Source organism: Melospiza melodia, chromosome Z (assembly GCF_035770615.1).
Source record: "Melospiza melodia melodia isolate bMelMel2 chromosome Z, bMelMel2.pri, whole genome shotgun sequence".
Lineage (NCBI taxonomy): Eukaryota > Metazoa > Chordata > Aves > Passeriformes > Passerellidae > Melospiza > Melospiza melodia.
Genome location: NC_086226.1, coordinates 63935775 through 63951218, shown reverse-complemented (window position 1 = coordinate 63951218; position 15444 = coordinate 63935775). Strand labels below are relative to the sequence as shown.

The following is a 15444-nucleotide window of genomic DNA, read 5'->3' as shown; positions in this document are numbered from 1 at the left end:
TTGGCTGCGTTCCTGGCGTCTTCTCATGCCAATGGATTTGCTCGAATGTTGTTCGTCTGACAACGAAACTGGCGTCACCGTGACAGCTTAAGGAAATCCCTGTCCTTAACCTATCCCTTTACCGACATCCTTGACTCTTTCGCACATATACCGGCAGGCGCGGTTTGTCCCTGCGAGAGATCGGTACCCACCGCCCCCCGCTGACGCCTGGATGGGGCGGTCCCCGCTACCTACACGTGCCTCTGGGGGCTGGCTCACCCCTCGATGGCACCCTTTGCCCCTGCCCCCCGGCCGTCGTCCCCGGAGCGCCGTGCCGAGTTGGGGAGGGGCGCCGAGCCGGTCAGCGAGGGCGAAAACCCGCGGCGGTGCCCTTGCCCGCGGCGGCGGAACGCGGGACAGGGCGAGGATGGTTCCGGGCTCTGGGCGCAAGGGTTGCTCGGGGAGGGCTGCGACCCGCCGGGGGTCCTGGCAGGGACCCCGCTCCCGCTGTCCCGAGGAGGCACCGCCGCAGGGCGGAGCAGCCGCGCCTGTGCGCGCCCGGCGGGTCGTCACGCTTTGCGACAGCGCTGCTGCGGGCGGCAAGAGGCCTTGGGGAGGCGCCGGACTGCCTGCGGGCCGCTGGGGCTAGAGGCAGGGAGGGAAGGAGGGAGGCAGGGAAGGAGGAAGCAGGCGGGGAGACTTCCTCCTCCTCCTCGGTGGCAGCAGTAAGCAGCTGCGCGGCTGGAGCAGCCGGCACGGTTGGGCACCGGCCCCCCCGCCGGGCGGCGGGCTGCGCCCCGGCCAGAGGCTCCCCACGCCGCCCATGCCACCCACGCGTCCCCGCTAGCGCTGACCGCTCCGCCGTCCCCGCGGTGGGGCTGCTCCTGGGGCGGCGGCCGCCGCCGGCCGGCCGGAACGGACAGCGATGCCGGTGGCCGCCCGCTCGGCAGCCCCCGGGGCGCAGCCCGACGCCGGCTTCCATGCCCCTGCCCGCCAGCGGGACCGCGGCGTCGCTCCGCGCGGCGAGGAGAGCGGCGGCGAGCGGCACCTCCGTCAGGCCGGCGAGGCGGGCCGGCGCGGCAGATGGGTGGCTTCTTCCGCCGCCCCCTTCCTGCCTGCCTTCTCCTCCTCCCCTCCGCCGCCCCCCGCCTCCTCCGTTGCCTCCTCCCCCGCTGGTGGGGCCGCCGTCGCCGCCTCCACCTCCCCCTCGGCTGCCTCCCTTCTCCCGGCACTCCCCCAGACCCGCGCCCGTGTCCGCTCCTGCTCCGGCTTCCCGGGACTCGCCATGAGCGGCGGTTCCGGTCGCTTACCGCCGCCCGCCGCCCTCTGCCCGCCGCCGCCCCTCCACGGGCCGAGCTTGCCGGAGGCGGGAGCGCGGAGCCAGGGCCGGGGCAGCCCCGCCGGGCACGGCGCGCCCCGCGGCGCCCCGGGCTCCAGAGCCCCGCCACCAGGTGAGCAGGAGAGGGGCCCCGGGGGACTGGGAGCGGGTCCGGGCGTCCCACCCCCGGCTGGCAGCGCAGCCGGCCCGCAGGGCCGCGGAGTTGCCCTCCGCAGCGCCTCGGGTCCGTCCCGGGTGGGCACCACAGGCGGGACGGGACGGGAGGGCAAACTCCCGCTGTTCTGAACACGGCGAGGCGAATCGCGGCGGCAGCTGGCGGCAGGCCATGTGTCGCCTGGCCAGCAGCGGAGTGCTCGGGGCCGCCTTTGAGCCGGTGCCCGGCGCGGCGATGGCTCTTTCCCCGACGGTCGGTCGGGATGCGGCGGTGCGAAGCGCGGGCAGCCCGCAGTGCTGGCGCTCGGGCGGGCGCCTCAGGCTGTGGCGCTGCTGCCGCCGGCGCTCCCCAGCCCCGCGCCCCTGCCCGCCCGTGCAGCTCCAGGGGTTGCGCTGTGCGGGGCACCGTGTGCCTGTGTCTTATCGCACTTTGGTGTGTCCTGGGCAGCGCCAGGGCCTCGGCGGTTCTGCCGCCCTGCCTCCCTTACGCAGCGGCCGCCGGCCTTCTGCTGCCTGTCGGCTGAGCCCCGCTCCTGGAAGGATTTTTGTGTGTGTGAGTGTGTGTGTGAGAGAGAGAGGGAGGGGGCGATGTGTCCGTATCCGTGCCCGGAGCCAGGCTCCGCCCCTCGCAGCGGGCTGCCGGTAACTGCGGGAATTCGCGGAGCGCAGTGACCGGTCATACCAAGTAATTTCGTGGTGCTCCTAAATGCTGATTGCAAGTCAGACTTTTGCCTTGTGAGACCCCCACTGAGTGTCTTCGGGGCTCTCATCGTCAGTTCCACAGACGTGTTTTTGCATTTCCTCTTAGAAACCGCTCCGCGGCAGGGTCCCTCTGAGGAGCTGGTTTCGAACATGTGGTTCGTTCATCCTGAAGCTTCGATGTTTTCAGGATTGTGGTCCTAACATATGGGTTGATGTGCTTGTTTATAGTCAAACACAATAGCCGCTTCCAAGGCTGTGCTGGAGTTTCCCACATGCTTATATTTAAACGCGTGTCTGTGTGGTTTTGGGATCAGGGCCTTAGATGTTTTCCTAAGCTGTTCTTTGTGAATGGCAGCCAGAATTAAGTTGTTTATGCGTATATGAAGTTACTAATTAGGAAGTGGTATGGGAGAAGGTCAGAAAACAAGACATTGTTGGGCCTGGAGGGTGAAAAAATGAGGTGTCTAATTAAGTCTTTTCTTAGAATATATTTTTAGTGGTGCTTATATCTTGGGCACTTAGTTGGGTGTTTATACTGATAGAATCTTGCTCTGAAATGAGTTTATAGACGAGCTCCTCTTGAAATTCGTGACTGACAGCATAGTAAAGGATTACTTACAATGTGGAAAGTTGAGGGAGAACTTGAATTTTTACCTTTGCATTGTATTATATAGTGCAAAAGCAGCTTTTGCTGTGTCCTGAGACACATGGTACATGGGGCAGATTAGTCCCTCCCAGGCCTTCCAAAAAAATTTATTGGGAGAAAAATATTTTTCCAGTATACATTATTTGGAAATGGTGGTTTTGTCTGATGAAACTCTGTTTCAACTTTTTGTTTTAAAATTGCATGGGCATTCCTGGTATAGATGATAACCTTATCTTAATGCCTGATCTCAAAACCTCTCTTAATCTTCTTAAGCTCTCAGCAATCCTATAGACAAATTGACCTAGTATGCTACTGCTGGGAGATAAAAGCTTTTGTATTTTCCGTGATTTGGAAAGTCACGGTAGAGAAAACTATAACCTTTACCATATAATATATTCATCACAGGCCTAGTGTACAAAGACCTTAATGTCGGATTAAGGAATACTGGATTTTTTTTTCTCCAGAAAGGGGCTTTTTTGGGGTTTGTTCTGAAGTTTTGGTATTCACTAGGACAGTTGCTGTGTTTAAAAGCCCTTAAAAGTCCTGTGTTAAATGGCAATTGCAATAACCAGAATGATTTTGCTCAAAAGAGCTCTTGAAGACACACAAATTGAAATATTAAGTTTTACAGTGTACTTAAGTCACAGTAGCAGGTCAATGCTTGTTACTAGTCATTGTCTGAAAAATATAAAGAACATTTTCAGATAGTGTTATATGTGATTCATCTTATAATTTTGAAATAGTGTCATAATTTAAAGACAAATCCAGGAGATTTCTAGATTGGGCATGAGAAATGTCTGTTTCTTTGCTTGCTTTTCTCCAAAGGAAAAGACTCTTCATGGAGGTCTATCTTTTCCAGTCAAATATTGGTCACCAGTGGGAAAAACGATGAACTAAACTCAGGCAGCAGGGCCGAAGTTGGACTGTTTTGCTGAGCATATTCTTAGTTGTAGTCTTAATCCTAATATATTAACTTTTGATAAAAACCTGTATTGTGACCTAATCTTCAAATATCGAGGGGCAGTGAAATTGCTGTACTTTGCATGCAAGGTTAGGAGAATGTTTGGTATTTCGTTTCTCCTAGCAGAAAAATGTGCAGTGGTAGTTGGGTCTCTTCTGGTGTTGTTTCTTTTGTGTTTTTTTTCCAGTATGTGTCAACAGAATGGAACATCTCCATTCATGGCTGTCAAATGTGAAAGGATATTGGACTAGAAATGCTGATGATTCTTTACTTCATTTAGAAAATTGATCCTGATCTTAAAAGGCATTTCACTGTCCATGAAGTAATTTGCCTCCAGTGGGGTACCTGCGTCTCCTTGGTGAAAAAAAGTAATTCACCTAGAGGAAAGGTTGTCAGCTAGGAAAAGTATGTCTGTAGTGGAAATTCTTTTTTTTTTTTTTGTATGTTTATTTGTTTAGGTTTTGCCTTTTCATTTTTTTTTTGTTTTTTTAGGTCTGAATTGACATTCTCATTTGTGGAAGGAAAGATGGCTTTTGGAAGTTGTGCTGTATCTAACATTTGGTGTTATGTCCATAACTGGCGAAAACAGCTTTTCTCTTAAACATCTTTGTTACTCATATCAGCTCTTTGGATGTCATCTGATGAACTTTGCTATGTCTACTTAATACTGCTTTTTCTCCTTCTGTGGCTAAGTCTTTAGTTAGTTTAATTGTTTTTTAAGGTACCCACTAAGTTAAGTCCTATATTAACAGGGGTAATGGAAGGTGCTTATTTTGGCAGATAACAGTGTTTGCTAAGTCTTTCAGTGTGAAGAAGCTGAAACTTCTATTGAAAGGATTAATCCCAGTTTTCAAGCCTAGCTGATTGTAAGAATGTGAGGAGTTGGACTTCTTGTGAAGATCATACGAAGTGTCAGTTGAATGCAGTGGAAAGCAGAATTATTAGTGATTCTGCTTAATTCTGTATATGCTGAGCAGTTGAACTAGAATTGTATGTTCATAGTGACACATAAATTTTTGTGCTTTTAGCAGTTGTGCATAGTTATACCATCTCTGTGTGGTATTTGTGGTTTTGTTCTCAAACTGGAGAACAGTTGGTGTGGCTTTACAGTGAGAGTCACATTTAATTCTGGCATGCCTGGTGATAGATGCTAGTTTTTTTATTTATGACATGGTGGTGCCTTCACTGCCTTAGAACCATATAAAATAAAGTGAGATGGAAAAACAGCTTCTTGGTTGGAACAGGTGAAGCATATTCAGTATGTGGAGACTTCTCAAGAGTTATAATTGATTTTGATAGATTAAAGAAAAAATAAACAAACAAAAAACCTCCCACTGAAACTAGAAAGTATCATTAGAGGATCTCCATTTTAATTTGGTCAAAGTGTGATGTAAAAAAATGGCTTGATGGCACTTCTTGTTTGGAATTACCACAGTGTTGTAAATCTGTAACTTTGTGTGTTTGAACATATTCTGTTTTGCACATGAGATTGCAATTACCTTTAGCATACCAGAATTTTTTATTATAATGGTGGTATGTTAGTTCTGCTATTTTCGAATTATAAAGGAAGATAGGAGGCTATGTCTTCACATAAATTAGTTGTACTTTTTAAATAGATTATAGTAATTACAGATTTAATGTTAGCCGACATATAATAAATGTTTGTTTCAAGAAGTTAGTTATAAGATATGTGATCTGCATATTTATCGGATTTATTTGGGAAATAAATACAAATGTATTTCCTTAACAATTATTTTCAGATAAGGTGTAATGATTTTAAGCCATGCTCTGTGACTATCACTTTTTTATTTTTATTTCTCTTTTAACCTGTAGTATTTACAGAATCTGGAAATTTTGATTTTATGGTCTGAAATTGTTCTTTGGAGGTGTGCCTTTTAGGTGCGAGCATCAAGGCAGCTCAAGTGGATGCTAGCAAGTGTTAATATACTGCCATACCCTGCCCCCAACAGAAATATTTAAGGATAAAGTGAGGCTAAAACAAAATTTTTTAAAAGAAAATATAGAATATAAAATTAATATACAGTTCATTTGATTGTAGTGCACAGAATATGAACAACTCGATTGTTGTCTAATCCGGTATATTTTAGATGTAAAATGTGCAAAAGCATGGAAATTAAAAATTCAGAATATTCTCTAAAGTACAAATTTCAGTTTAATAATAGCAAGAAGACCAGAGATATGTCTTTAATTTGGAAATGCATGCTTTGCTTTGTAACATCTGCTTATGAAATAATCTAAATTATCCTTTTGGTCTAAGTCATCAAAATACTGAGCTTGAGAATTATATTTGCATTGTCACAGAAAGGTTAAAATGAAAAACTGTTTTAAAGAATATTAATGGGCATGATTGAGAACACTGTAAATTCTTGGAAAAGCTGTGTTCAATTAAAAAATAATGGTGGGGTTAGGAGTTTTTTCTTTGCCTTTTAATGTTTAGTTTTGCTGCTTATACAGCCCTTTTTTCACCCACAAATTATCTTGGCAAAATGAAATCCACATGCAGACAGAACCTATTTAACCAATTTTTTTTTATTTCCTGAGAAAGATAGGCTTTAAATCTTTTTCAGTGGATCGCTTTGCAGTTTTTTTGTTAGTTCTTGCACCCTAGGTATTTTAAATGATCTCGTATGGCATCTGCTTCATATTAGAAGTTCAAATGGAGATATGTCATCTGAACGTAAGGGTTGTCACTGTTAATGTGATGCAGGATGTGGATGGGTGAACAGGAAGGTACAGTACCAGAATAAGAGAATGTTACAAATTTTTCAGGGTCTTGGTTTTTGGTGGAATAGAGTTAATTTTCTTCCTGGCAGGCACTTTGGGCTTCAGCCAGTGTGTGGTGATGGAGGTATTGTGCATCATTTTTTTCTCTTGGGTTTTATTGCTGGGTCACCCCTTCCCCTCACCCCCTCATCTCCCTATTGATTATAATTATATCATTAATGTTGATTTGGTATTTTATTTCAATTACTAAGCTAGTCTTATCTCAAGACATGATTTTTACCTTTCGTGATTCTCACTCACATCCCACTGGCAAAGGGGGAGAGTGGTGGAGAGCTGCTGCTGGTACCTAGTCAGGGTTGTAGTCATGGCACACTGAGAGCTCCCTTTACATGAATATTTCAGTAAGATAGTACTTTTCCCCGCCTTTGTTTTACTGGGTTTTGTTTTGTTATGTTATACCTTTTTAGTGCCTTTTTATTTCTTTACACCTTCTTGCTGCATTCTTCTATGCTTGTTCTAAACCTTTCTTTTCTTGTTTGTGTATGTGAAGTACAGTAAGTGCTTGGTTGTTAGAATTCCTTGCATAAAGAAAAGATCCTCCATTCTTGCTAGGAAAAATAGTCCTATTCTTGTATTTTCATGACTTAAAGCTTCTTTCAGGAGGTTGCTTGATGTGTAATGTAGGGCAAAGAATGCATACTTCACTTAAAGAAAGATGCAGGAAGTGTTTTAAATAGTAAGTCATAGGTATTTTCACAACTATTTTAAGCAGGCATGACATACAGTGTTTTCTGAACTTCTGAAATGCACACACATGCTCCAAATGTTCATTCTAAAAACACTCTTCTTTAGATTTTCTCAGTGGAGAGCCTGGCATCCCAGCCCTAAGCTCCTGAGTTGCTGTTCCTATTGTCTCTGGCATTGTGTTGAGGTTGAGTCTCTGCAGCATCCCTCTCATGCAAGCCCTTTGCCACCGCAGTGCATGAAAAAGTAACATCTGTTGTCAGTCTCAGGGTGGGAAAGTGTGTCATCAAGATGTTTCTCTAATGTCTTTTGTAATGACTGGGGTTCTGCATCCAGACAAATAATCTGTGTTGCTTGTTGCATTGTCTGGCAGCTGGTGTGGTTTTCTTGACTATGGACTGTTATAATAACCAGCCTTCACTGTAATATTTCAAAGCTCATATCTCTAAGCATTTGGGCTTGGTCACCACCTTCTAGGACAACCCCAAATGGGAAATTAAAATATTAAAGGAAACCTACTCTAGCATTTCAATTACTAAAACCAAATGAAACCCAAACTTCCCCAAACAACAAGAAGATAATTCCAGCAAAATAACCCCCTGAAAAGCTTAAAGTCTTTAACTGAATTTCTGTTCATCACGTGTAAGATTCACACGTGTAGCACAATGGTGTGCAGCTAGTATCAGTAAAGAATATTGCTTAAATTGTTAGAGGGTGTTTATGATTGTTTCTGATATCCTTTAATAACAGGAATTGGATTTCTTCCCATGATACTATCAATCTCTACTTCCAAAAAAAGTTATTTGTGCTTATGCACATTTTTCTGGAAGGAGGGTACAAGGAAGGTAGTGATGTTTAAATTTTCTGCCAGCCTATGGAGGAGTAAAGTATGAATTCTGTGAATGTTATTAAAATACTTCATAATCTGCATGCCTGGAAAAATCCCTGTTAGGAACACTCCCCTTAAATAGTCTAAATAGCACTAAAAGCCATGCACTGTATTTGTTTGCATGACTTGTAGTTGTGCAAGAGCCCAAGGAATGGCTATTAAACCACAAAGTATGGCTAGAAACATTGTGTGTGTAGAACAGTTTTGTCTGTTGGAGAATACTTGGAACAGCTCCTATGCCGTGTGATTGAACCTGCACCATGGAACAGCAACATACAGTTTGGAAACTTTTGCTGCCTATTTTTTCAGCATAGCTGAAAGTTATCTCCACTTTATCTTTTGCTGCTTGGCACCTAAAGTACATTCAGGATCTGGAGTGAAAATATTAGAGATTTATATTTACTTTCTGATTGAGTTCTTGCTCTGTGAAGTTTTGGCTTTTAGGCACATGGATACTTCTGCTTTCATTAAGAGCCTTTGCAAATGTTTGTGGGATCTGGATTGTGGTGGATTTTTTTTCTCCCTACCTACAAGTCAACAGTCTAAAGTGATTTTTTGAATTTCCATTAAAAATGCTATCATCTGCTTTTTTAGTGTGTGCAAGCTCTCTGTATATGTCTTTTCCGTGGCATCGCTTTTTTCCTGTTTATAAGTTGAAATGGCCCAAAGCCAAGCAGAGTAAGCAGTAGTTTTTGGAAAGAATTATCATGCAGATTTAGTAGTAGGATATTGAGCCTTTTGGCACAGAAACCCTGTGAGTCTGTAATTGTTGTGATTTGTGTGTGGTTTTGAGCAAGTTTACATAAAGTGTTTATGATATGATCTGAAATTTGCTTTTACAGCTTATTTTGGAGGTTGGCTACAGGTTAGACTTCTCAGCTGTTTCAGAAATGCATTTTGATTTTTGGAGGCTTGGAAGTGAAAGCTTTTAGCCAGCAGTATGACAAGTGTGTCCTGGTTTAATCATTGAAGACAAAGTGTCTTCAAACTTAAGAAATATGTGATTATCCTTATAAAGATGAGCAAACTGAGGTGCACACTGCAGGGATGTATTTCAAAAAGTTAGAGTCAAGATGTATTTGATGTTGTTTGTCACAAGGCCCTGTTGAGTTGGAAAAAGTGAATGAGATAGAAAAATATTCTTTTCTTTATTAAAACTTTTAATTTAATTTTTATAACCCTGGCATTCTCTTGTGCCTGTACAGTATTGATTCTGCTTTTATGCACTGAGATACCAGAAAATATTAATAATGAAGAATTTGGACGCTGAGGAAAAATAACTTAAAGGATTTGTTACATTTTGTCAGCTTTTTATTTTATGAGGCGTTCTGAACATGAAGGATTGGGGAAAAGCTATGAAAGTTGTAAATATGGTAAAAATTATTGGGTGGGTGGCACCCATTCAAGGATAGCAATCCCTGACATAGTGGTGGAGCTCGCTTGCTCAAGGGCAGCAAGCTGATGTAGGGGCTGTAGCGTGGGACCTGTGAGGAGAGGTAGAGGACACCAGGATTGCACAGCATGGTGAAGAGATGGCCCAGGCTGTGAGGAGAGGTGGAGGACACCAGGATTGCACAGCATGGTGAAGAGATGGCCCAGGCTGTGAGGAGAGGTGGAGGACACCAGGATTGCACAGCATGGTGAAGAGATGGCCCAGGCTGTGAGGAGAGGTGGAGGACACCAGGATTGCACAGCATGGCTGAAGAGATGGCCCAGGCTGTGAGGAGAGGTAGAGGACACCAGGATTGCACAGCATGGTGAAGAGATGGCCCAGGCTGTGAGGAGAGGTGGAGGACACCAGGATTGCACAGCCTGGCTGAAGAGATGGCCCAGGCTGTGAGGAGAGGTAGAGGACACCAGGATTGCACAGCATGGCTGAAGAGACGGCCCAGGCTGTGAGGAGAGGTAGAGGACACCAGGATTGCACAGCATGGCTGAAGAGATGGCCCAGGCTGTGAGGAGAGGTGGAGGACACCAGGATTGCACAGCATGGTGAAGAGATGGCCCAGGCTGTGAGGAGAGGTGGAGGACACCAGGATTGCACAGCCTGGCTGAAGAGATGGCCCAGGCTGTGAGGAGAGGTAGAGGACACCAGGATTGCACAGCATGGTGAAGAGATGGCCCAGGCTGTGAGGAGAGGTAGAGGACACTAGGATGTGTGCACAGCATGGCTGAAGAGATGGCCCAGGCTAGATCCCAAACGAGAGATCCCAATGGCCTCTGTTCTCTTATGGCGCATGAAGAAAAGATAGTGCCAGACTTTTGCATGTGCTGGTAAGGCGAGTCACTGGGAATAGGGCTCAGGCAGAAATACCTAAATATCTGGCAGATAATTTTAGGAAGAATCTTTCTTCTCTCTGAAGCAGAGAACTGTGGACATTATGGACCTTACAACTTTGGAGAGATTCAGAACTTTGCCAGGCAAGGCTCTGCTCTAAATTGACCTGGTCTGAGCAGAGGGATTGAACTATCAGATATCCAGCAGTCTTTTGCAGCCTGAAAAACTTTGTTATGTGTAGTGAGCATGTTATCATTAGCCTGGGGATGCCTGCTTCAGGCATTTCAAGTAGAGAAGGAACAGCAATTTGGGACTGGTTTAGTTGTGCACGGTCAGAAGTGATGGTGAGAACTCAGTTTGCTGAGTGTCGCCTCAATCTTGTGAGACTGCTTTTTTTTCAACCTCGATTTTTTCACATGCTTCCTCCTCACACACTCAAAAGTCCCTCTTGTTATGGGTATTTAATATATAAATGCTTCTGGGTAAAGCATCAACAGCTGTTTGTATTTAAAGCAGAGCTATACTTCTGCCTCTCATCCCTTTTCATAACTTACTTGCTGGTTAATGTACAAACAGTCTGTTTTCATCTGACAGACAAAAATATGCGCTTCAATTCTTTATTTTTGCGTCCAAGAAGTGTAGGGGATGTTGGGTTCTGTCTTTCCTGGTACAACTCTCAGAAAGTGCCAGATAAATTAATTGAGAGATGTGTTCAGCAATGAGAGGGATTTTTCTTCCCAAGCTTGGACGGTATGTAAAAAAATATAAAAATATATTCACTGATGTATTCTTACCCTTTTTTGTTAGTCTTTATCAAACCAGTGTTTGTAATATGATGACTCTCCTAGTGTTTTTATAGTATTTTTAAGGGAGAATGGTACAGACAAGAATTTAGTCAATAAGATAAAATATGAACGCAGCAAAAGGTAAGAAAAGAGTGAAAAATCATGGTATATGACCTCCTCAGGCTGCCTTCCCATGCAAAAGTGAAATGGGCATTCTTAAGTAAAGCTGTCATACTTGTTCCCTTAGTCCTGTTTCTCTGTAAATAGCTTCAAACTTGACGGAGGCTTTTTAGCGTTTTAAAACAACTTATAGTAAATCACTGCTTAAGTACCAGAAAAATTAGTCTGCTCTCTCAAGCAAACAGCTTGAAGAGATCTGATGCTGTTTTGTGTGACTTACTGATCTGTGGACACAGGTAGTTGCTGGGCAGTTAGACAGTATTTTGCTTCCAAACAGCTGCAGTGTGTGGTCTCTCTGACAAGGACGCAGGAAATAAAGGAGGATCTTGAGAGCTTGGGAAACCAAAGGAATTGCAGTGAATGGGAATTGTAAGGATTTGGAGGCAAAACGTTTTACTGCTGGAGAAAACATAAAAGTACGCAACAAAATTCCACTAACGCAGATTTTCATTATTTCTGATGTTTATGTAACAACTGATTTCTTTTGAGGATCACTCTTAAAACATCTGTGCCATAAAAGAGAATTTTTAAAGCAAGTGAGTTGCCCATATTGTTATGGACTTGTTTACTGTGAATTAACTGAAGCATCATTGTATCTCTTGTTTATGAGCTCTGTGGAGGCTGTGTGGCAGGGTGGGTAATGAAGCAAAACGATGATGCCAGAGTGTTCTGGAGTTACCAAGTCTTCAGCTAGGTTGGGGCAAAAGTGGTTTTAGAGCATTTTTTAAAAAAGAGTAGTGTCAATTGTTTCATTTATTATTCTGTAGTGTTACATTTCTGCATTACATCAAGTTTTTGTTTTCTTAATTATCAGGCATTTTTTGAATGCTGCATTTTCTGTTTGCGGCTGATGTCATAGAGAGGTAACTGTTTCTAGAAGTTAGTTCTTGTGCACTTGTGTGTTTCTCCCTTTTCTGCTAGTTTAGCCCCTTGGGGTTTTTTGGTCTCAGGTAGCAAGAGAGGTAAAGAAAGAGTCTAATAGTTCGGATTAGCAAACAAGACATAGATCATTCTACCACTGTAAAATGCTGTAAAAGAGCTTTGTTTTCAAGGCACCATATGTAACTATGGCCTTTTATGTCTCTGTGGATTTTCAAAATAGGGTTGGCTATCCAGAAAAGAGATGCCTGAATGATTGCCTTCTGGAGTGGTTTTAATTTTGATCTTCTAAAGATCTTAAATTTACACAATTTGAAGAAGAAATGTTGTCTAAGGTTTACTGCATCTCTTTAAGAAGAAGGTGTACCATAACCATTAAAGATCTTATGATCTCTATAGAGAGCAGTAGGTGAGAATACTTTAATACTGGTTAGTGCAGTTGATATGACTGTTGCTGAATATCTGCATACTGACATGCTTTGATATTTATCATGCAGTATCTTTGGAGTTACTGATTAGGGTGCTAGAAACTTACGCTGTGCTAACTCAATCAGTGTATCTGAAGGGGCAAGGATGGTTTTCTCAGACATAAAAGGGACTTTAAAATGCTCATTCTGGCAGAGTTTGTCCTATTTTGAGAAACAAGGTAACTCATCAGTACGACCATTTTGGTCTGATAACCCCATTGTTCTTGGGTTGTATACACAGTGCATCTGGAAAATTGTGGTTAACAAATACACTTGTGTGTTCTCTTATATAGATTATCAGCTTATAGATGCTTGAAATTTCAAGTTCCTAACAGCTGTGTGTGGTACTGAAAACTAATTTTCAGCCATGTTGGGGCCTATGTGGTACCTGTTTGGAGAGTGGGTGTCAGCTGCCTCTTCCTTGCAGTCAGTCCATGTGATGAATTGAAGAGATGATTTCCTATAAAACGTTTGTGTTTTAAGCCTTTACCTTGCTTGCCTAGCTCTTGGTGTCTTGGGTTTGCTGCTCCTTGTGTTTAAAAACTTTGTGCACCCCTCAGGTCTTTTGAAGAGTCATGCTGGAACGTCCTGGATCGTTCTTACGGTTGTCCAGGCATTTTCTTTGCTTTTGCTACCTCCTTGGCAGATTAAGCTTGTCTATTTCAAGGCTATTGCTGGAGGAATAAATTTAAAAGTGCAGTGAAAAATCTTTCACTGGTGGGCTGAATTGCACCACTTGCAGATTATTACATTCAGCATTCTTGTGACCACTGAAGCTTTTTATGTTATCATTGGAGCAGTGACATCAAAAGAGAAGAGCTATCACAAAGTCTTAAGAGAGGGGAGACCAGGACATGTGGTTACGTATTCTCCAGGGCTGCCCAGAGTGCTCAATGGAAAATACAGTTAGCAGGCTGAGGGTGAAGAATCATGTCCTGGGAGACACATTTCTGGGACATGAAAATGATTCTCAGCGCTGGTAAACAAAATGCTGTCTTGTTTCAACTGCTCGGATTCCTTGTGAGGATTTTAAATGAACTGCAAAACTGGGCTTAGAACTTTCTTTTTATGGTGTTACCAAGAAACACTTTTGCACATGAAGCAAGCTGCTGTTGTTACGACTGTGTTATGAAAGAAGGGGAAGTAGACTTTGGTTGTTGTATGCATTTAAAAGTAATGTGGCAGTCTGATCTCTGGTTAAATCTGAACTTGCAGAGTTCTGCTCTTGCTGTAGCATATTTTGTTTTGGAAATACTTGGGCAGTGAATGCTTAAATACTAAATTTACTCACCCAAGCACTGCAGATGTTGCTTTCCAGAAAGCATTGTGAAACAGAGCAGATGGAGGCAGGTTTTGAGAAGCAGATTTGCTCTATTGCCTTCGGAAGTGTAGACATAATTCTCAGCATCAACCACAAATAGTCATGCTTCAACTTTGCAAATCAAGTATCATGAGTTAATGTCTGATCTACTGGTCTGTGTTGATTTCACTCTTTATGCTGATGTTTAAAAAGTCATGTGCTATTGTACGCTAAAGTTTGTATTTGTAAAGAGAAGGGCAAGAGAAGTTCTTCCAGAAGTCCAGTGGCTGATCTTCATTTCTATAGAGACGCTATTAGAAATCTTTGTTTTGCTTTGAAGATAACCCAGAAGCTGCTGAAATTGAAAAGGGTAGTGTGCTGAAACAAAAAATTGATACTTCTCAAGTCACAAGGTTGTTACTCGTTTGAACTCACCACTACATAAATATTTCTGTTGACTAGTCTCTATTGTTCCACTGGCTATTAATTTCATTAACATTCTGGTAATCTTAAAGAAGGCTTGAGAGTTCAAAACTGGTGAATGAGATGACTGATGTTAAATCCAGCGTCTTAAGTTCTAACATTTTTTCTTTTGACATGCATACTTTGAGTTTGTTTGCTTCTAGAGACAAACAGCACATGCATGTGGAAATGCTCACAGACGGACACACAAACTTAGATACCTCATATATATAAACAGTAATCTCTGTATCTCTAAGAATATCTGCCATTTGGTAGTGGCCACTGTCCTTTACTTCTAATTGCCTCAGTGCATTATGTAAGGTATAAAAAAAAGATTTGCTGAAACTGGCTCTGTGGTTTCCTAGAATTAATGTGTGTTGACTGCATTGTAAACTTTCAGGGATTTTTTTGTGAAACTTGTCTACAGTATGCAGTACTATAGCTAATAATTTGCTGTTGGGACTGGGTGACCCAGTTACTTTGAAACTTCTTTTCCAGTTCTATATGCTGGTTACTGAGATCTTGTGTGCAGCTGAAATATGCTTAAAAGAAAACCGTATGATATATGTGTCTTCCAATACGTGTATATAGTTTTTGTGTAAATGTTGGAGCCCTGTGTTCTGGACTGGAGGGAGGTATGCCTTCATTAAGAGCAACAGTGGTAGTTTGTTCAGTTGTATAAAAATACTGGTGATAACAATCCCCACCAAAAGAAGTTAGTCTCTTAAAATGACCTGGATATAACTGCAGTAACTAGTCCTCTTTCTCAAAGTTTTCATGTCAAAGGGGTATTTTGGCTGCTAAGCTGCTGGACAAACAACTGAAAACTGCTGAGCTACGTGGATATGTCACAGGTACTGGCTGACGTGCATCTGTGTTGCTGCTTTTGCTTTCAGATGTTACCATGAGTATCAGTTGGAGCACAAGGAGCTATG

The 15444-nt window shown here is 43.5% G+C and overlaps 1 protein-coding gene across 1 annotated transcript in view; it reads left to right on the top strand.

Moving 5' to 3' along the window:
• The first annotated feature begins 904 nt into the window (after positions 1 to 904).
• RNF38 (ring finger protein 38) overlaps positions 905 to 15444 on the top strand; it is a 114286-nt gene continuing 99746 nt past the window's right edge. Inside the window, exon 1 of the mRNA XM_063181466.1 lies at positions 905 to 1430. Coding sequence (XP_063037536.1) covers positions 905 to 1430 — 526 coding nt within the window. The remainder of the gene's footprint in view (positions 1431 to 15444) is intronic.